Genomic DNA, 21,641 nt, shown 5'->3' on the forward strand with positions numbered 1-21,641 from the left:
CACTCAATTTTTGAGCCCTACACTCGTCTCTTGTCAAGAACGAGAGCTTTTCAGCTACTTTCGACCCTCGCGGCTTGCAACTAGCTGTTCCGGCCTGAAAATCTATGCTAATGCCCAGTTTTTCAATTGAATTTGTTCCTAAGAGGAGCAGATTATTATCGCCAGGTAAGACAAAGAATGGAATCTTTAACTTGTGCTTACCATATTTCAATGGGAGGACTAGTACCTTTTTCCATGAAAGGACGTTTCTATTATCGGCCAGACCACAACTTATTGGTCTTTTCAAATAAATATACTCAAGGTGTTCTTTATAATCCTTGATTAACCATTCGGCCGTTTTTTCTGATATGGCATTCGGTACTGCCCCTGAATCCAGCTGTATTAACAATTTAGTGTCCACAAACGTGAGTGGAATTACACAAGTCTTTGCTTTTTCAAGACCTTCCATTAAGCTTCTCACATTTGGATCGTCCTCAGCTGGATTGGTAATTTTGTTACTTTCGTCGTCTTGGTTAGACAAACCGTCCGTTCTGTCCAAATTGTCCGGACCATCTGTCCGACCTACTGTGCTGGACAACGCTTGGTTAATGTCCAGTGTGTCTTGTCGACCATTGGGGACTGCCCCATTACTTAACGACCTGGACTCAGTGTCAGGTTTGTTTCCTGTCTGACTTATCCGCGACTCATTCTGTTTTTTCCATTCTTGGCAAGCAAGTTTCAACTGACTGTGCCACTCTGGTGTGAGTTTCACCTCGGAAGGTGTGAGTTCTTCTATCACCTCAGTGACAGGACGTCCGCCAACTTTTGGTATCTTTGCTTTCGTCTTCTCATAAGTTTCTTTCTCTCTTATGAGGTAGTTGTCCTCGCCCTCTGTCACTATTTGGGCAGATTTTTTCGTCCGTTTTTCGAGACATTCTTCTTCCAAATCTAGTGACGACCTTTTTGGCTTGAACTTGTAATTATAACATTTTTTAAGTTCGAAAAATAATTCTTCCTTCGCATGATGGTTCGGATAGTAACGTCCTGTCTCACGACTTTTATGGAACCTATTGTTCCTCGGCATTACATATCCATTTTTGTCTGACTGGAATTTCAGACGTCCGTCTTCCAGTTTCTTCATGCGTATGAATACTGCGGCCGGAGTCCACCATAAGGTGGTCGTCATATTATCGCAAACGTCTTGAAATATTCGTCTCATTGCAAAGTACCGTTTTGAGGACACTTTCCTCTCACCTTCCTTTCTCAGCCTTACCATAGGGTAAAGTAACTTGATGTCCACAAAGCCTTTTTCTTTGAGAATGAGGACAATTTCTTGAAGATGTCTTCTCAATTGCTCATCTCTTATAGAACCGTAATTTAGCTCAGACATACCCAACGACAAAATGATCTTATTTTTGTCAAACGTCTTGCTCTTTATGTAGTCGCGTATTTTCGTCAGAGTGGAGTTTTCTCCGACACCAACGTCCTTCGTGTCGTCTATATCGACCACCCTACCATCGCGATTCGGCAGTTGAGATGCAATGTACTGAGCTAATGCATCTCCGAGTATTACATATTCTTCAAATGGAATTTCACATTCTGAAGCGTCCGTCCTTTGAGAGGACTCATCGTCCGCATCGCTTTCAGCAATGTCCGCGTCTGGTGAGACGTCTTTCAATTCCATTTTCAATTTATTGACCAATTTGGGTATTGATTTCTTGCTAGAAGTAGCGTCACTTGATTTACTTCTAGCGTCCGTTCCGTTACCATCTTTTGTCTGATTCAACCTAGCATCACCATTAGACCTACTTCTAGACTGTCCTGTACGTCCGTATTGCACTTGCTGCAGTTGTGATGTGGGAGTTTTCGTGATAAACTCCTCATACTTCGTGAGTTGTATGAGACACGCATCGCAAATGGAATTAACTCTTCTCTTTCTTCGTCCTTTCTAAAGCGGACTCGCATCCTTTCGTCCATTTTACAATACACAGTGTATACTATCCAGCTTAAATTCATGTCCATGTTGGACAATATTCTTAACCAATTAAGCATGGTACCAGCTACGACCCTAGACGACTCATGAGGCACTTCTAATTCGTTTTCAAAGTAGTCCATTATCTCGTCCTGTTTACTCTGACTCCACTCATGTCTGAGAAAACTGTCTCTCAGCTGGTAATACCCTGTAACACCATGATTATTAGCTTTCCATAAAGCAACTGAGGGATCAACAATCAGTTGCCAAAAGGCTGTACAGTACAGGACATTAGATGCGGACATGTCTTCCATAATGCTCTCGAACTTTTTCACAAAAAGATGAGGTTCAAACCTGTATGACTCGTCATACTTTATGTTGAGTGACTGTAAAGTACTCATCTTAAATGACATTGTACCTGCAGCAAAATCTATGTTATAACTTAAAGGTTCTTTAGCAATACATAACGCCATATCTGTCTGTAAAGTATTCGGATCAGTTTCACTTGAAACTGTCCTATTCGGCCTGTTGATGCTAGTAGATGGTAAACGACCAGTTGGTGATACCGACCTAGCTCTGGGTTGCAAAGCAATTCGGCTATTGACATAAGTCTGTGTATGTCCAACTTGTAGATTGAGCCTAACATTGTTATCATCCGTTTGAAATGACTGATGGGTACCGGACACACCATTTGGATGGGACATATTCGGCTGTGTGCGGACACAGGACCTAGATGCCCCAGAAGGGGGGAGGGAACTAGACCGTGTATTCCCATTCATACTAGTACGTCCTTGTAGCAATGAGCTACCGACCATCATGTTATTACCAGTCTCAAAACGTCCGTACCTGTCCAGACCACGTCCGAGCCCGTCTGGACCACGTCCGAGCCCGTCCAGACCATGTCCGAGTCCGTCGGGACCACGTCCGAGCCTGTCCAGACTATGTCCGAGCCCATCCCGACCACGTCCGGTATCCAACCAAGGACACGAACCAACGTCTAGTTCAAAATCACCACTTTGCCTTTCGGCAAATGTTACGACATGCCGCCTACCTCTTTGTACTTCAGTAGGATTATCCTGTAACGTCCGTGACATGAACTGTCCGTCTGAGCGGCCATCAAACAAGTTTGACATATTATTTTCACGAATTCGGGAATTATTACCTATATTATTACGACTATTTAATTCCATTCTAGGTATACTTTGGCCGATGTTATTACCGAATGTGTTATTTTCACTATTATTGTGCAGCTCAGAGCAGAAAAAATCGTGTCTGCTCATTATTGCATACACTAGATAACCAAGCCGGGTATAAAACGACCAAACGGAGTAGGTACAAACGTGAACGAGTGTACACTACGTACCAACGACCTTGAGCAACGAGTGTGCCGTTCAAACAACGAGCCTACTAACGTTTTTCACTTTTGAACAGGTTGCACACTGTCCCGATACTTTCCACGTCTGTGCATGAAACACAAGACAACGAACGGATGTTTTGCCTTATCTTAGTGGCAATTTCACGTCTAGGTACACCGTTTACGAATAAAAAGCACTCGCGAATTCGATTCTAAACGTATTACGAACGTATTTATTACGCGAATATGCGAAAAATGATGATAAAAAATACACTAACCTTGTTGTTGTGTTGTATATTTCACTGGATCGTTTTTTCTTCCTTGAAAACTGAACTCCTACAGCTGAATTAGTCTGTATACAAACTCCGACGAATGAAACGACCTTTTCTAACCAATGTAGGTGGAATATTGAACTTCACTTAATGAACATACATTTGCACTATTATAGGTAATACCTAGAACTATAATTACACACGACACGCGTCCGTGCAGTTCTGCTCAAAAGGCTCGTTGCCTCGACGTCCGTTCAGAGGAGCGATTGCTCTAAGCGACCTAAGACAACTGCGAAGCGGACACGGCAGTCTGTTTCGTTCGTCCGCATCTAGCGGAACTAATCCGCTAGATGACGCTGCACCAGCAGTGTTACCGACGACCGAGGGCATATATTCCCTGCTATAACGAGTACCTTGGGTCCTCACCTACCCTCTACACTTTGTAGGGGAGCGAGCACAAACGAAACCAATTGGTGCACAAACGTGCACAAACGAAGCACAAACGATTGGCACTATTTTCGACCCCCTCCCCCTCATGGTCGGGGCTGCGTGTCCCCAGCCCCGACCATTTCCACTTTGTAGGGGAGCAAGCACAAACGAAACAAATTGGTGCACAAACGTGCACAAACGAAGCACAAACGATTGCCACTAATTTCAACCCCCTCCCCCTCATGGTCGGGGCTGCGTGTCCCCAGCCCCGACCAAGGCTCCCTTCAAATACGCCATGAAGGGGGTGAGCACAAACGAAAGTAATTAGTGCACAAACGTGCACAAACGAAGCACAAACGATTGGCACTATTTTCGACCCCCACCCCCACATGGTCGGGGCTGGCCACACGGAGCCAATCTCAACCAATGTTTTCCAACACTCAACCAATGACTTGGCTGACCACCAGTGAGCCTATGCAATTAGAAGAACGTGTTCTGAACACGGATTGGATTTTGTTCAACGTTCAACACTCTGGTTTGTGACCTTTTCCGTGTGAAAATGAAACACTCTATGGTACCAAAAAAATGACTAATTTTCTCTCACAAATCGCAGGATATTATAGAGTCAACTACGATACTGAGAACTGGTACCTTTTAATTGACCAACTGCAACAAGATCATAGGAAAATACACGTCTTGAATAGAGCTCAACTAATCGATGACGCGTTTGCTTTAGCTTACGATGAGCATTTGAGCTATGCGATAGCTCTAAAGTTGGCTGATTACTTACCAAAGGAAACAGAAATGATTCCTTGGTACGCAGCCATCAAGGCATTCAATAGACTTCGGTTGAAATTGCACGATTCTCCTAACTACGAATTTTTCCAAGTATGGTACCAGTTTTACCTTAATTTTAAAATAATTAGGTCTAATATAAAGTTTCAATTTGTGATTATCCTCTTTTTTTTAAAAAAATGTTTGTTTTCAGAGCTACTTGCGCAATTTAGCCAAAAATTCTATCAAAATATTCAAGTTCCGTATGTCATTGACAGACTATCATATCGAGAGAATAGTAAAACCTCAATTCTTGATGCTGGCTTGCGAAATGGGCATCGAAGATTGCATTGAAAACTCACTCAACGAGTACAACTCTCATAAAGACAACCTCGTCAAGTAATCTTCGCTCAATTTTCGAAAGAAGAATACCCTTGATTACAAACAGGAAAATTTAGCCCTTCTCTATCTATCTTTTATCATCTTTTGCAGCGTCCAACCTGATTTAAATGATGTGGTGTTTTGTCACGCTTTAATCAATTCGAAAGATCAACAAACAGTGTTCATTAACTTATGGAACGAGTACACAAAGAGTAAAATTCCTTTTGAAAAAACCCAAATCCTCACTGCACTCAGTTGTGCCTCAGATGAAGGTGTTATCAGAAAGTATGTATAATAATCCAATGCCTACTTTGTAAGGTACATGCCGATAAGAAAGGATCACTAAAAAAAGAATGTAGGTAGGAGGAATTTCAGAAAATTCACTGGTTATTTTCATTCCAAGTTGAAAGTCACTCAGAAAAATTTCAGTTCCGAAGGTGTTCCCCAAGGGTATCTATGTGTATTTTCGAAGAAATCCTGGTTTTTCCACTATTGCTCCCCACCCAACCTGTTTTGTGGAAAATGAGCCCACCACTTTTAGGGTTCTACTGAAAGTTGAAAATTTGCAAATTTAATATCTTTGGGTAAATTCGTGTTTTGAAATTTTTTTCCTCAGTCAAATACATATTTGTCAGTAGGTAGGTAATTATGCAAAAACATGAAAAAATATCAATTCGGAGCCGGGTAAAATATTTTGGAACGCAGTGGTGCCAACTTTTTGGTTATTTTTTTTTCTAATTTCCAATAATTGTGAAATCAAAAGTTTGTTGTGCAGCTCCAAATGAAATTTGTGCCCTTTCAAGAAGAATATAAATTTCAAAAATTTATTATTTTAAACAAAAATTACCCAAAAATATTTGAAAATTACAAAGCTTCGGATCAAAAACGATCTTGATTTGAAATATAAATAAAACAAACGATTTTTTAGGCTTTTTCCATCATTTTTTTTTTGCAACTAAGTACATATACCTACTTACTTTGTAATTGAAAAAAAATTCTCAAAAAGTTTTATGATCTTTTAGAGATGAAATTTTTCAAGTCATCTTTGAATTATTTTATTGCAATTCGGGTCATTCCATGTCAACTCAACCAACATTTTTGAGTCATGTTTTTCGATTTCGCTCAATTTTTTTTACAATATATACCCACCCAGTAATTAAGAACCGCGCAATTAGTTTGGTCCCAGCCGGGTGGGTGGGGGGGGCTTCCATTATTTTCACATTATCTCGAGGTACTCAAATTCAGCAGCCCATTCCTCCAAAACTATGATACTTTGATCAAAACTGATTTCACAGTTCAAAAGGGCATTGCATTTACAACTTTTTAATAATTTTGAAATTTTTAAAAGTTGAAAGTTGAACTTTAAAATTGAAAGTTCAAATTTCAAAATGACGCTGTGAGTGGGAGCTACCATTTAAAATTTTGAAAAAATTTCCATAGATGTACCTTTTGATGCTTTTTCGAAATATTTAAGTTTCGAGATGGGATCTCTCAATGGAAGGGGAGCACCCCACCCCCAATTTTGGGCGAAACTTTCGAAAGAAAATCTGGGGCATGTGATGTATCGAATTCTATGTTTTTGATGATGCTGAACACGAATATGACGTTGGATTTTTGATAGGACCCCATCCACGGCCCCCAGAATCTCCCCAAAGAGGGTGAAAGTTCAAAAAAGTGTTTTGTTCGTGTGACGCATGGATTAGTGTGTTTTTGGTGATGCTGAACACGAATATGACGTAAGATTTTTGATTAGACCCCTCCACGCCTCCCAGCACCTCCCCAAAGGGGGTGACCTCCCCTATGAAAATAGTTACATTCGTGTGACACATGAAATAGTATGTTTTCGATATCGCTGAACACGAATATTGCCGTTAGTTTTTCGAATCGACTTCACCCATCGCCCCCAGAACCTCCCCCGATAGGTGAATGTCCAAAAAAATTGTTGAGGGCCGTGGATTGGGTCCAATCAAAAATCTCACGTCATATTCGTGTTCAGCATCACCAAAAACACACTAATCCATGCGTCACACGAACAAAACACTTTTTTGGACTTTTACCCCCTTTGGGGAGGTTCTGGGGGCCGTGGATGGGTCCTATCAAAAATCCAACGTCATATTCGTGTTCAGCATCAACAAAAACATAGAATTCGATACATCACATGCCCCAGATTTTCTTTCGAAAGTTTCGCCCAAAATTGGGGGTGGGGGTGCTCCCCTTCCATTGAGAGATCCCATCTCGAAACTTAAATATTTCGAAAAAGCATCAAAAGGTACATCTATGGAAATTTTTTCAAAATTTTAAATGGTAGCTCCCACTTACAGCGTCATTTTGAAATTTGAACTTTCAATTTTAAAGTTCAACTTTCAACTTTTAAAAATTTCAAAATTCTTAAAAAGTTGTAAATGCAATGCCTTTTCGAACTGTGAAATCAGTTTTGATCAAAGTATCATAGTTTTGGAGGAATGGGCTGCTGAAGTTGAGTACCTCGATACAATGTGAAAATAATGGAAGCCCCCCCACTCACCCCCTAAGGGGGCTGGGACCAAGCTAATTGCGCGGTTCTTACTTACTGGGTGGGTATATATTGTAAAAAAAATTTGAGCGAAATCGAAAGATATGACTTTCAAAATCGCCTTTTTTTGGTTGAGTTGATATGGAATGACCCATTCATCACCCCTAGCTCCTTCAACTTCCGAAGGCACAATTTCTCAAAATAACATTTTTGGCTTTCGTCTCAAAAATTTATCCATAAATTCGTCTTCAGTAAAGTTAACAAATTCTAATTTTCCAAAATTCAGATGACCTAGAGTGATTAATGTTTTTTTCAATTTTAAAGATGGGATGTTTTGCAAAAGAGCCTTTTTAGGTCATCTCGAAAAATTGAATCAAAAATTTTGGTCAGAAATGTGAAATTTTGCAAAAGGTACTGCCCACTCAATTTCCAGAATAGAAACGTTTCAGAAAAATCATGGGCGTTGGTTATCTCTACGTGAGAAAATAATTATTCGAAAACTGGTTGGGAGTTGGAGGATTGAAATAAACTAAAATTGATTTTTAATAAAATCTATTTGAGAAGTTAGTACATATTTTCATTTTTTAATGAATGACATGAAAATTTGAATTTTCTATTGAGCAGATCATGGATTTTCATTGGAGGGGGGGGGGCAAAATAATTTTTTCATTTTTGAAAGTATTTTGTGCTGAAAAAAAATCCTTAGAATATGTCCTGCCAAAAACTTATCAAATTTTTCAGGGTTTTTGAAATTGGCAATAACGACTTGAACCCATATCTCCCCTCCAGGAGCACCTCCCAAGCAAATAATTTTTTCTGAGTGACTTTCAGCTCAAAATGAAAGTCTGCACTAAATTTGGTCAAAATCCTACAACATTTTTTTTGGTTTGTGCGATCCACGCCAATACCCATAATCAAAGCAAAAAGCACACAAAATTCAATCCCGATCATTTATTTTGCAGCATATTAACGAAGATGACCAACCCAAACAATAAAGAAATTCAAAAACAGGACAGATCCTATTTCTTGACTCCGTTGGCTACAAGAATGTCTGGCATCACAGCAGCCTTAAGATTTGCAATAGGAGAAACCGAGACGATAAAGTAAGAGAACATTTTTTAAATTTTATTCTCTCTACATGTATTTTATTCAGCTTCCAAAATAACCTATTCCTCATTTTAAAATATTTTCAACAACGTAGCCGAATGGAGGATGGAATTTCATTCTTCAAAGACCTTCTGCGACCGATGGAAAACAACATCAGAAGCCAATATCAAGTAGAACAGGTAAATTAACAAATTTCGAATCTTCGATTAAAGTGCTACTGTACAAAATATTTTTATACGATCCCATTTTAGTTGAAAAACTTGGAAAACGCGTTAAATTTGCTCGATGAAAATAAATACGGCGAGATCATTTCCATAATCAAACATCTTCAGTCTACTTCCGCAAGTACGATCAATTACAACGCTCAGAAGCTAGATAGAATGCAGAAAGAATCTTCACAGTCGGAGGCAGATACGAAAGTAATTCCATCAAAACCTGTTCAACCATCTGATCAGCCATCAAATTCCGGAGCTGCGATTACCATTTTCAATTTTAAATTGCAATTGGTTCTTGTTGGTGTTGCGACTTATATGTTGAATAATTTTTAAATGTTCAAAAACGATGCATTTATACTTGACAAAAAATGAATACTAAAATTCAAAATCGAAAATTCGCAATTTTTTCGTTTTTTTTTAGCCTTTTGGCGTTTGAAAATCAGAATCAAAAAGAGAACAGAATTGCCAATTTTGGCCGAGCAAAGGGAGGGCGAAAGCTCTTGAAAATTCACAATTCTTCATTTTTTGAGGGGGGGGGGACATAATTTTATATTTTCAAAAACAACCAAGTTTGGCAATTGGAAAGTTTCGAGTAAACCAACATTATTTTTGATGCGAAAAGTCAATTTTTCTACTCTCTTTGGCCGGAGAAAGGAAAAGTAGAATGATCTGGCCCGAGCCAAGCAAGGGTGGGAACTTTTGAAAATTTATCATTCAAGAAGTAAAAACAAATTCTCAATTTTTTGCCTGAATTTTTCTGGATTGTGAGGAAGTGAGACGTCTTCCACACTTCTCCATTCAGCACGCCCCTGGATTTACTATTCAAAAATATAATATTAGGTACATGGTACATTTTTAAAACTGAGGCCATCTTCAAACTTGAAAAAAAAATTCAAGAGAAGGAATTCTTTCACCCTACCACTAAATACAGCGTCTCGTACGTTTCTTATTCAATTTCAACAATTAGGCCATGACCTTATCAAATATGATATCACTAGTATGAATTTTTAATGAGTACGAAATGCATATACATCAAATCGCATCCTCTCCGAAGTTATGTCGTAATTACCATCTATAATGTACACCATCTCTGCTGAAAAAAAAAAACAGTGTAGTGTAAACTATAACCCAAATATACAGTGAACGTGCGCTAGATTATTAATTGTGAAGGCGATTTTCAAAATCGTGATAAATTTTATCGTACTCGAAATAGTGTTTAACAAAATGTAGTGAAATGTGCGGGAAAATATAATCTTGAAAATTACACCAGCTTACCTACTTTAATGCATATTTTTTTCTGGTAATTTGAGCTATTTTTTCCCCCTCAGTGATAGCAAAATGTTTTATATTATTTGGTCGTTGTTAAATTACTCGAGTTTTCGGCACGTACGAGTATTTGCAATAAAATCCAGATAACAAATGTGCACTTATGACCCTTCGTACAATATTTTTAGAAAATTTTTAATCACGTGGACTCGTGTCCTGTAATCATGTCGAATCATGGACTAGTATTTTTCGTATTTTTAAGCATATCCTCACTATCGAGAGGATTCGTCTCTATACCTCCATTAAATAATACTCAAACCGGAGTTAGTCCGAATAATTCAAACGTAACCACGGAAAAAAATCACACTGCTCTGGAGAAAATCTACCGTGAGATTTACAGATTGACTGACGAAGTATCACCTATCTCTTACGAGCTGAGATTTGTGCCCGATTTTAAGAACTGGACTTTCTTCGGTAAAGTAGATATCTCGATTCGAGTGAAATTTACTACCAATAAGATCATTCTTAATAGCAGAAATCTGACTCTACAAAGCGTAAAGGTTTTCAAAATCGATACGTCGAAGATACTCGTCAACACTAGTCACAAATTGGACGAATTTAATGATTTACTGATCATTGAGACTTGGCAGTCCTTGCCTTTCGGTACGGATTATATCGTTGTGATCGAATTTCAAGGTGTGATTGGGGATAATTTGCAAGGATTTTATCGCAGTTCTTATTCTATTGGGTCTGAAGAAAGGTGAGTTTATTCAATTTCATTTTCTGTTCAATAAGCAGTTTAGTTTTTTTCTTGACTGGAGTATACAAAGCCAAAATACAAAACTGCTTTGAATCATAATGCCTCTCACTTAAAATGAGTAGGTGTTTCAAGTGTACCTCATTTTACCATTTTTAGATGGATAGTAGTGACCCATTTCGAGCCAAATTATGCCCGTCAAGCATTTCCTTGCTTCGACGAACCTCGTTTCAGAACTCCATTCACAATTTACTTGGCTCGGTTTCCAGAACAATTCGCTGTAAGCAATATGCCCTGGGAAAATCGTCTGCCTTCTGAGTAAGTATAAAGACAATCTACCGAAATTGGTAACATAATTTTTTGTTGTTGTTCATCACACCTTATTACGCCCTTATAATGTCTATAATACTTATTCGGAGCAAAGAGCCCAGTCTTTTAGAGAGATCAGACGAAATTTTGCAATCTTTCAGATTTTTCAAAAAAGTATCAACCAGGTACACACAGAATCGCAGAAGCAGGGGTGGAGGGGTCCAATCGTTACAAAATAATTTCATTTCGAGAATTTTTTCAATTAAAAATCGAAGTGAATACTCTAATTAGAAATCATAATGTATTTTGAGGTACCTATATACCCAGGTATCTTTGGAAAAACTGAAAGAAAATAGAGTTAAATATCTTTAAAATTTTGAAAATGAAAAATTAGGTACTTATATAGGTAATCTTTTAGTGATTTTTAGACATTTTTTCACCAGGCTGACTTCTATTACTCAAATCAAAAAATTAGTACGAAAAATTGTACAGATATGGAATGGCTAATCTAAAGGCGGAAAGCAAATTTGAGACCAAGGGAGAGATGAAAATTTGAAAAAATCTTATTTCATTCATTTCTAAAACATTTAGGTGTCGTGTGGTGCCCTCAAAAACGTTGAAAAAGAACTCTCCTCCGCACTCATTCCATTTCAAGTCTCTCATACTACAAATCAACAGTTTTCATATTTCAAGACAATTTTCAAAGTTTTTAAAAACTTATTCGAGTTCATTGAGCAAAAAATGAAAAATTTTGAGAATCTAAAACTATGAAAAATGTAGTAAAAGAAATAATTGAAAAATTCACTTTACCACTTGAGAAATTCGATCTGTAAATCTCGAATTTCTTTTTATAGAAAGTTGAACTGCAAAAAAATGCACTCTTTTTGCAAATTATAGGAATGCAGTTTTGGACTTATAAATTCAAAAATCGAGTAAAATGACCTGAAAAAGTGAGAAAATTTCAAACGGCTTTCTCACTCCCAAGTGAATATAATACGAGTAAAATCAATTTTATCACAAAATTTTATTTCAACAAAACTTTTTTTTTGATTTTCGATGTAGGTGAATTTTAAATTTTGAAACTACGAAAGAAAAGTGATAGTTCGAGCTAAGGATCCTTTCCTCGAGATGCACTGTATTTTGAGGTACTCACACAACTTAATATCGAACTCCCCTTAAATTTTCCAAAAAAATGTTCGCGAATGAATGAAAAAAAAATGTATTTTTAATCATCCAAAAATTTTTAAAAAAATCAAAAACAACCCACCCTACTAGGTAATATGACTATAACTTCAAAAAATGAACTTTTCACTTCTAGCCCCGTCTTGAACATTTCTTGGTGAAATTATATCACAAACAAATTTTCCACAATTTTTTTTGTTGAGATTTTTAACGTAAGTTTTATAATTTGAAATTCAAATGAAAAAGCGATGGCTCAACTCAGGGATCCAAAACTTTTCCTGTATAGACTTTTGAGATCCTGCTACAACTTCATCATCGAATCCCTTCTCCAATTTCCCAAAAAAAGTCAACAACGGCCCACCATAGGTCATATTCTTTTGAGGAGGGGAGTGGACGTGACGAAATTATGACAATTTGCTCTAAAATCATGTTTATTGTATCACCATAAATAGGAGGCTGCAGGTAAAAAAAATTGACTTAGGCCAATTCATGTATCTTGCGAGGGAACCACTTGAAATATCTGTCTACGATTTGTAAGGTACCATGATTTTTGGAAAGAGCTGAAGGTCAGAAATTTCATACCTAATCAAAACTTCATCAGCTTGAATTTATTTTTAGTAAATTTTCGTTAATTTATGCTCCAAAGAAAAGTAATATCAATCTTCCGAAGCGAATTTTACCATTCTCCATCATTCTGGAACCTCCAACGGGATTTTCGATTTCTCCAGAATTTTGAACCTATCCAGAATAAAACGTATCTATAAATTAATTTGGCAAGCTAAAAATCAAGTTGTAGGTATGTAGTTTATTGTCGACCTGTTTAACGAGAGTCTGGAGAATTCAAGAATTGTGCAGGGGGTTCCAGCAAATGGCCAGAAAAAGCGAGGATCAGACCAGTCAGACCTTCATGCAAATTTTAAAAAATTTTCCATACAGGCAGAAAATTATTTTTTTTCTTTTACAAATAGGTAACTTAAATGTACTTACTGGTCAAAAAAAAACATAATCGAAGTATCCGCCCAGAAATCGCCTGGAATATTGTACTACTCGATTTTATAGCTTCCAAAATTATTTATTCGTAAGTATTTTGAAGGAATTTAAAAATTCTGAAAAAAATTGAAAATCGCGATAGAGGCTTCAGAAAGTCCAAAAATGGTAAAATTCAGTTCGAGGGAGTTGTTTCATTTTCAGCACCAATGATGTTTATTGAATAAAAATGTATGTACTTACGTTTTTGTAAAAATGTATCAATTTCTGAAAATTTCCAATTTTGGATTTCCTAAAATTCTACAAAAATAAAAAAATCAATTTGGGCCGGTGAAATTTGAGTTATGGGGGTCTTAGACTGTACTTTTTCAGCCTCTTTCCATAAATCGCGACTCCATTCAAAATGAAGAAAGTCACTGAAAGTAGGTACCATAAGTTGGAAAACTAAAAATGCATTTTTCGTTTAGAATAGGTATATACGGAATTTTTTTCAAAAAATTCCATAAATGACTTACCCTGCAAATTTGAAAAAATTCTGTGTGCTATTGCCAAAGCTAGAAATTTTCAATAAAAACTTGGATTTTGTCCCTTTTTAGAATTTTGCGGGTGATGTAAGGAATAAGGTCCATTTTCCTCAAGTGGTTTCAAAATCTGCGGAGAGAAACTCTTCCCTGCTCCCTCTTGACCAATCATTCTCTCTATGGATACAAAACCAGCTCTCCAAATTGGTCTCTATGACAGACAAAATCATTTCCTAATTTCATAATCACCATAATACTAATTTAAAGCTTTGTAGGATAAAAATTCAACAAAAAAAAAATTTTCAGGCAAAATAAACTTACATGTATTTTTTGATTGACAATACAATGAAATGTTGAAAAAAATGTCCACCAAAATGTTAATAAGGTGCTTGGAAAAAAGCTGAGAAAATATTCTCAAAATTTACAATTTATGCTATTATTATAGAGCACCTAATATTTTCTTACAAATACTAAAATTGTTTAATTTTCCATCGATTCCGTTCTCTAGCTCTATGAGCGGTGGAGATCGTCTATGGGAAAAATTCCAAAAATCTCCAGCTATGCCAACCTACTTGGTATCGTTCATGGTATCAGATTTCTCCTACATTACCGAAACCGAAGGCAGAATTCGAATAATCGCGAGAAAGAATATACTCAAAAAAGGAGCGTACGCTTTGAAGCAAAGCACCAAAGCACTCAAGACACTCGAAGATTACATCGGTATTTCGTACAAGTTACCAAAACTGGACCTCGTAGCTGTGCCAGATTTCTCCAGTGGAGGTATGGAAAATTGGGGTATGGTCACTTTCAGGTAAGTAAGTATACATTTTATCTGCATTGCACTGCATTATAGTTTGTTCACTAGGTGACCAATTAATTAATATTCGTGCATTCGTAGGGAACAAACTCTGCTGACAGATGAGTCAACGAGCAGTGCTCAACATAGACAAGATATTACTCAAACCATTACTCACGAATTGGCTCATCTATGGTTTGGAGACTTGGTCACACCAGTATGGTATAGTTACTTATGGCTCAAAGAGGGATTTGCTACATACTTCGGAGCATTTGCAACAGCTACGGTCAGTAGACACTAGACAGATGATAGAATACGAGTATCTACCTACTCGAGTTCGTAAATACCTATTTACTCGTCTATAGCCTAAACAAGGAGATAATTCTAATAGAATTGGGCTTTTTTGGGCGACTTTTGTAACAAAAAAATGCAATGTCCGGGTCTCAAAAAATCTACGCAGGCCAAATAACAAGAGTATACGACTACAGAAAAACAAGTGTATACAAAAACATGAAGTACTCTTATTATAAATTTTCATACTTGTGTGGGAAGTTCAAGATCAAATGTTAAACGATCACATGCTAATGAAGAATGCCGATAAAAATTAACTGGCCCATATCTGTTTACATAAAAGCTACTGGATTCTATCAAAACATACAACCGTAGTTGAAATTAAACACGCATTACAGGCTAAGTATCATTAGTGGGTGTTAAAATACTATCATTCGTTATTTACTGACCAAAAAAAAAAAATGTCGAGTAATTTGGAACATGTCATAGAACTAATCCTACATAATATGTACATGTACTACAATTGTCAAGTTGATTCATATTATTCGACAGTTCGAACCAACGTGGAACCTCGATCATCTATTCGTAATAGAAAAGGTGCAAGTATCCTTATTGCATGAGACGTTCGCCGTAAGGTCAATGACATCGATGATTAAAAAAGCTTACCAAATTGAAGGCGTATACGACATCATCAGTTACAATAAAGGTGCGGTTTTAGTTTTTTTTTTTTTTTTTACTACGAGTATGTTTACGTACCTACTCTAAATTCATATTTTTCTGCTATTTGCTCAAAATTGAAATCAATTAATTTTTTTCCAGCTGCCTCTGTAATTAGAATGTTTGAGCATATGGTATCGCCCAACACGTTCAGAAATGTGCTCCATAACTTCATCAGCGACGGGTACGTCTGTCCTTTTTTAGATTTTTTAGTAACTCCAAAATTTTCCCGAATTCAAATTTAAATCGTTTCCTGCAGAGAAAAAGTCCACGAAGGTGTTGTAATCGAGAAAAATCTATTGGACGCGTTCGATATCGAATCACAACGTTATACTTCCAATATATTGCCTCGTTTGTCTGTCGTCCAAATAATTAAAAGCTGGACGGAAAATATTGGATATCCTTTGATTTATGTGAATCGTAGTTACGACGATGGGAAAATGAAAATTACTCAGGTTGGACACCAAATTACCTATGTATATTGGAGATTTTATCTCGAGTAAAGTGACTACCTATGTACGGATACTTAAAGTTCTCATTTAATTTTTTCTGTTCAAATAGTCGCCTTATAAACCCATCAATATTTCTTCACCGATAAAATTTCAAAACTGGATAGTTCCTTTGACGTTCACTACGAAATCCAAACTGCAATTCTATGACACTAGACCAGCCTACTGGTCTTTGGTCGAAGGACCGGTACGAATAGAAGAAAATACTTCCAGTACGGATTGGGTTTTATTCAATTTACAACACGTTGGTTGGTATACTTTTTTTTTCATAACCAGAGAATGAATGATATGAGCTAGAATTATGTAGATAGTAATTTTTTTTTAAATCATTCGCAGGATATTATCGAGTGAACTACGATATGAAAAATTGGGATCTTCTGATCGAACAACTGAAGCAAGATCATCAAAAGATACACGTCTTGAATAGAGCCCAATTGATCAGCGACGCATATGCTTTGGCTTACGATAAATATTTGAGCTACCGAGTGCCCATAAAATTAACAGAATATTTAGTCAACGAGACTGATATGATTCCTTGGTATGCAGTTATTCAACAGTTGAACTTCTTACCATTGCGAAGCAGATTGGATCCTGGAGATAGTAGCGATCGATTTTTTACAGTAAGTTTTGTTCATTACCTACCTAGGTACCCACATGCCAAAAAAAATGGTCCCACAGCAACAAACTGACACCATAGAACCGAATTTATTCAGTATTTTATTGAATCTAACTTTTAGTAATCGAGCAGTCCAGCCAACATGAATGTAAATTGGTTTGCTGACAGTGAAAAATGAAGGGGCAAAGTGCATAGGGATAGCTTTTTTAGCATAGAGCATGAAGATTGTGGCATTTTTAATTCAAATAAATAGCTGGCTATTTTTACGAAAATGTTTTCCGATTTCCGAACATTTTTGAAGAATTTTAAACTCAAACTTTGGCATCATAGTTTTTGGAATTTTTGAAAATTCTCACGCTACTTACCAAAATAGGTTAAAATTTAACAAAGAATTCAAATATTGCCACAAAAATGTATTTTGAGCATTTTTGAGAAATTTTGAGCCCAAAATGGAGTCATGATTTACTGTATGAAAATCTATCAAATAAAATTCAATTGGTTTTTAAAAAATCATCATAACTAAATGCCAGAAAAATTGACTAAATTTCAGAATCTAAATTTTTCAAAATTGCTCCAAAAACTATTTTTTATCACAATATTTGAATTTCTTGGGAAATTTTAACACAATTTAAGTAGATTGCAAGACACGGTTTTTCGAATATCTCAAAAATCATAACTAATTTTGAGATTAAAATTCTTCAAAAACGTCCAAAAAAACATTTTCGTCAAATGTTCAGACAAACAGAGGAGATGGGGGAGTTCAATGAGATAATTTTTGAATATTTTGGCACTGTAATGACTTCTTCGACAAAAAAACCAAAAAATTGATATTAGAAGTGAAACACAGAGAATAATTTTTACCTCAGGCCCATTTAAGGGAGTTAATAAACACAGGACTTTTTTTAAAACAGTGAAAATTCGCCTAATTCGAAATTTTTTTTCCTAAAATACGACTTATTTTAATAAATAATCTGCGGTGATTCGAGAAGAAGGAAGAGAGATATGAAATTTCCCAAAACTTCATTCGTTTGTGAACGTCATGTTCCCACGTCGAATTTTACAGTTTTAAAAGAATCGAGTGATGTTCCAAAAATCAAATTAAATCGTTCATTTAAATTCATGAAAAAAAGTCCACTCGGTTACAAAATGTTTGAAAATGAAAGAAATAGGTTAATGATTTCAAAATATTGGAAAACATAAAAATTCTTCAATTGGAGGAATGTTCGAGTCTTTGTCAAATTTTAGTGCACTTGATCTCCTTTAAAAATGAGTCAAAGATTCTCGAAGTGGGTAAGTAAACGAATTTGTCCCCGCCCTCGTTCTTTCCAATTTTAGTGGGAGAAAATACCCTTCAAAGTCACTGAAAAGTTCAACAAATAATTTTTTTAAATTGTTAAATGAGAGTTTGAGGCTGAAAAATTATATTTAGTTGGCGAGATTTAATCATGTACCTGGACGCAAACAACAAATCAAAATGGTAACATCAAAATAATTTCAATTCCCCACTCCTCAATTTTTTTTTCAGGGTGACCAAAGATAAAATTTCATGCTCCTAAACACAACAACTTTTATAAAACTGTGACAGTCAGTCACACAAAGAATTCCATATCACGTTGAAATGAATTAATAAAGTTTTTTCAATCGGGATTGATTTTTTTTTTTTTAATTGAAATTTCTAAAAAAAAATATTATTAAACTTTTTTTAAGTTTCGTTTGTATGCCTCTCGAAATGGAAATTTTCAAGACCTCTCACCCTCACATATTGAGCCTGTCCTTTTTTCTTCTTCAGAATTTGCATCCTTAAAAAAAATTTTCAAATTCTAAACTTTTAAAAGCCCAAAAATAAACTCCTGGCATCAAGGAACACCATTTTTAGTTCTGCCAAAATACAAATTTTCAGAAATTTTCACTCTCGTGAAATCCACTTTCTAAAAAAAATAACATCGTTTTTAGTAACTTCCAAAACAAAATTTTAACCAACTTTTAAAAATTTTTGTACCTACTTTTTTTCGCTTTAAGCATTAGTTTATCCAAAATGGCAATTTTTTTCAAACTCAATTTTGTCAATTCTTGAAATTTTTCAAGATTGAAAAATCCCACGACCCACGGCATCTTACTTCCTTATTTCTTTCCAAAATCGTGATGCGAAAATTTTTTTATAAGCTATTGAAATCGTCAAAAAAAAGTGGGATGAAAATCTGTTTTTTGGGGCATTAATGACGTTTTCTGACTAATTTGAGGTCGCTGATTCCGAATACGATGTCAAAATTGAGGCTGGCTTTTTTGATTCCGAGATAAGCGCCATTTTTTCATGAAGGAAATGCGAGCGCTCAAATCGGACACCAGATTCGAACTCGATGACCTCGAATTAGTGGAAAACGACATTTTACTCGATTTTTTTGGAATTCAAAAAAATCCAAAAAAATCCAAAGGGGTTAGTTCACGCATTTTTTTTGGGCAAAAAACCTTTTGGTCTGGAATCGAGCTCAAAATTTGGCTAGAGGGGTTTTTTGGGACGGCGAATTCATTTCTGATGTCAGATTGTCACGACAACGCTTCCTTCTACTGAAAATTTGTCATTTTTTAGACTCAAAAATGAGCTAGAAAAAAAGTTGTCAAATTTTGCATTATTTTTTAAATTTTTCCTTCATGTGACTTACAAGAAAAATAGAAAGGGATAATTTTTTCCCCTCAATAAGGTTTATGTCAAGAGTACAATATGTATATTCCATAATTTCCCCTTCAATTTTTAAATCTGCAAGCTAATTCACATCTGCGTAGTTCAAGTTGCTGTGTAACCACTTATCAGGCGAATTTTTCCACATCTGATGTTCTGTACTCTGTAACATTTATTTTTCAGAATTATCTACGCGATTTGTTTAAAAAATCGTACCAAACGATCGGATTCGAAATCCAATCAAACGATAGCCACGTGACAAAAATAGTAAAACCTCAGTTTCTAACGTGGGCTTGTAGCTTGAACATTGAAGACTGCGTTCAAAAATCACTCGACCATTACGAGAGACATAAAGCCAACCTCACCAAGTATAAACTCTAAATTATCCACCTTCACCTCACTCACAATAATCAATCAAAAAAAACACACACACACACTCACTGATAATTTCTTATCTACTCTGATCTCTTCTTTTACAGAATCCAGCCAGATTTGAAACCAGTGGTGTATTGTTTCGCTCTGAGGAACTCCACAGATCAAGAAATGGTTTTCCATAATTTATGGGCCACGTTTTTGAAATACGACGATTCTTTCGAAAAACACCATATTCTTGCAGCTTTCGCTTGCGCCACGGATACAGCAGTTATTAAAAAGTACCTATTGACATCAATTCACTACCTACCTATATGCAATTCTAAATACATATAACAGACTTGATTCTCTGCGACTCTTTGTTAATTAGAATACTGTCGAAAATGATGGATCCAAAAAACAAAGAAATTCGAAAACAAGACTGGTACGCTTTCTATAGTTCGGCAGCGATACATTTATCATCAGGAACAGCGATTCTTGAATTTGTCGATGAAAAAATCGATAAAATACCGTAAGTGAAATGATTTCTCTAGATATACTTTCATTTTATGTATTCTGGATTTGTTATTATAATATTAATTTATTATTATCGATTCAGCTATCTCAACCAAGAAGGAGTCACATTTTTAGAAAATCTGCTCAGAAGGGTAGTATACACCGATGATCGTTTACAACAGGTAATTTTGAACGTTTTTTGCACACAATGCCCTCGTACGAGTACGTTGCCTCTTGACGATGAAATTATCTAACATTATCGTGGTGCAAATTCCAGCTAAAACAATTAGAAATCAAATTCGGCTCGCTGGATCAAAACAAATATGGAAATATTACGGAGATAATGAAAAAAATACAAACCAATATGCCCAACATCATCGAGCGAAATTTGAAAAAGCTCGAACGTATACATACAGAGGTATTCCAGTTGAATGAATCGTCGTCGACGACGACCACGTCAGAAACTAAACAATCGCCGAGTTCTGGAGCTACGATTTCTATTTCGATATTTGTATCACTTCTGTGTTCTGTTTTATCAGTGTTGAGATATTCCTTATTATTTTTAGATTTGTAAAGCCGTAATATTATATTACCTACTTACTCTTAAGAAGAAAAAAAAAAAAAAAAAAAACTGTTTTTATGTTCAATTACATTGACTACGTTAATTTTTAATTTTTTAAGCATACATTTTTTTCCTACGAGGCCTTGGTCAAAATTTCGAGCTGTTTGCCTTTTTTTTCAAAAACGTTGATTTATTTTTCGATTTTTGAAATTCTGCACATAAATGAAACATTTTCAAAAAATTTCTACAAACATCAATTTTTCATTATTTTTTTATTTTTATCTACCAAATTTTGAGAGGGCTCCATACATAAGAGCCAACATTATTTGGGTCCAACAAAGGGGTTTTCTTGAAAAGAGGGTTATGTAGAACAACTCTAATGTAAAAATGAGATATTTTCAAAAAAAAAAACTAATTCTGATTTATTCTGATTTATTCTGATTTTTTCTGATTTTTTTCAACTTTTAGGTATGGTTCGAAGGACCGGGCACAATTTTTTCATGGAAAAGGAATTATTTTTTTTTTTAAATCTGACGCAGAAACAAAAAATTTTCACGAATTCAGTTTCTTTTTTCATTTTTTCGATTTT

The 21,641-nt window shown here is 35.9% G+C and overlaps 2 protein-coding genes across 2 annotated transcripts; both read left to right on the forward strand.

Moving 5' to 3' along the window:
* Positions 1-4,359: 4,359 nt before the first annotated feature.
* On the forward strand, positions 4,360-10,143 carry LOC135847648 (aminopeptidase N-like). Its single transcript, XM_065367282.1, has 7 exons — positions 4,360-4,541; positions 4,620-4,894; positions 4,995-5,179; positions 5,273-5,446; positions 8,636-8,776; positions 8,875-8,959; positions 9,032-10,143. Exons 1-7 carry the CDS (start codon positions 4,433-4,435, stop codon positions 9,326-9,328), a joined length of 1,266 nt encoding a protein of 421 aa, XP_065223354.1. The 5' UTR covers positions 4,360-4,432; the 3' UTR covers positions 9,329-10,143.
* LOC135847645 (aminopeptidase N-like) lies at positions 10,059-21,140 on the forward strand. Its single transcript, XM_065367278.1, has 14 exons — positions 10,059-11,021; positions 11,178-11,336; positions 14,526-14,828; positions 14,916-15,099; positions 15,657-15,810; positions 15,924-16,005; positions 16,081-16,276; positions 16,383-16,578; positions 16,667-16,950; positions 19,807-19,991; positions 20,103-20,276; positions 20,366-20,506; positions 20,594-20,672; positions 20,768-21,140. Exons 1-14 carry the CDS (start codon positions 10,486-10,488, stop codon positions 21,062-21,064), a joined length of 2,970 nt encoding a protein of 989 aa, XP_065223350.1. The 5' UTR covers positions 10,059-10,485; the 3' UTR covers positions 21,065-21,140.
* Positions 21,141-21,641: the final 501 nt, after the last annotated feature.

The sequence above is a fragment of the Planococcus citri genome, chromosome 5 (genome assembly GCF_950023065.1).
Source record: "Planococcus citri chromosome 5, ihPlaCitr1.1, whole genome shotgun sequence".
Classification (NCBI taxonomy): domain Eukaryota; kingdom Metazoa; phylum Arthropoda; class Insecta; order Hemiptera; family Pseudococcidae; genus Planococcus; species Planococcus citri.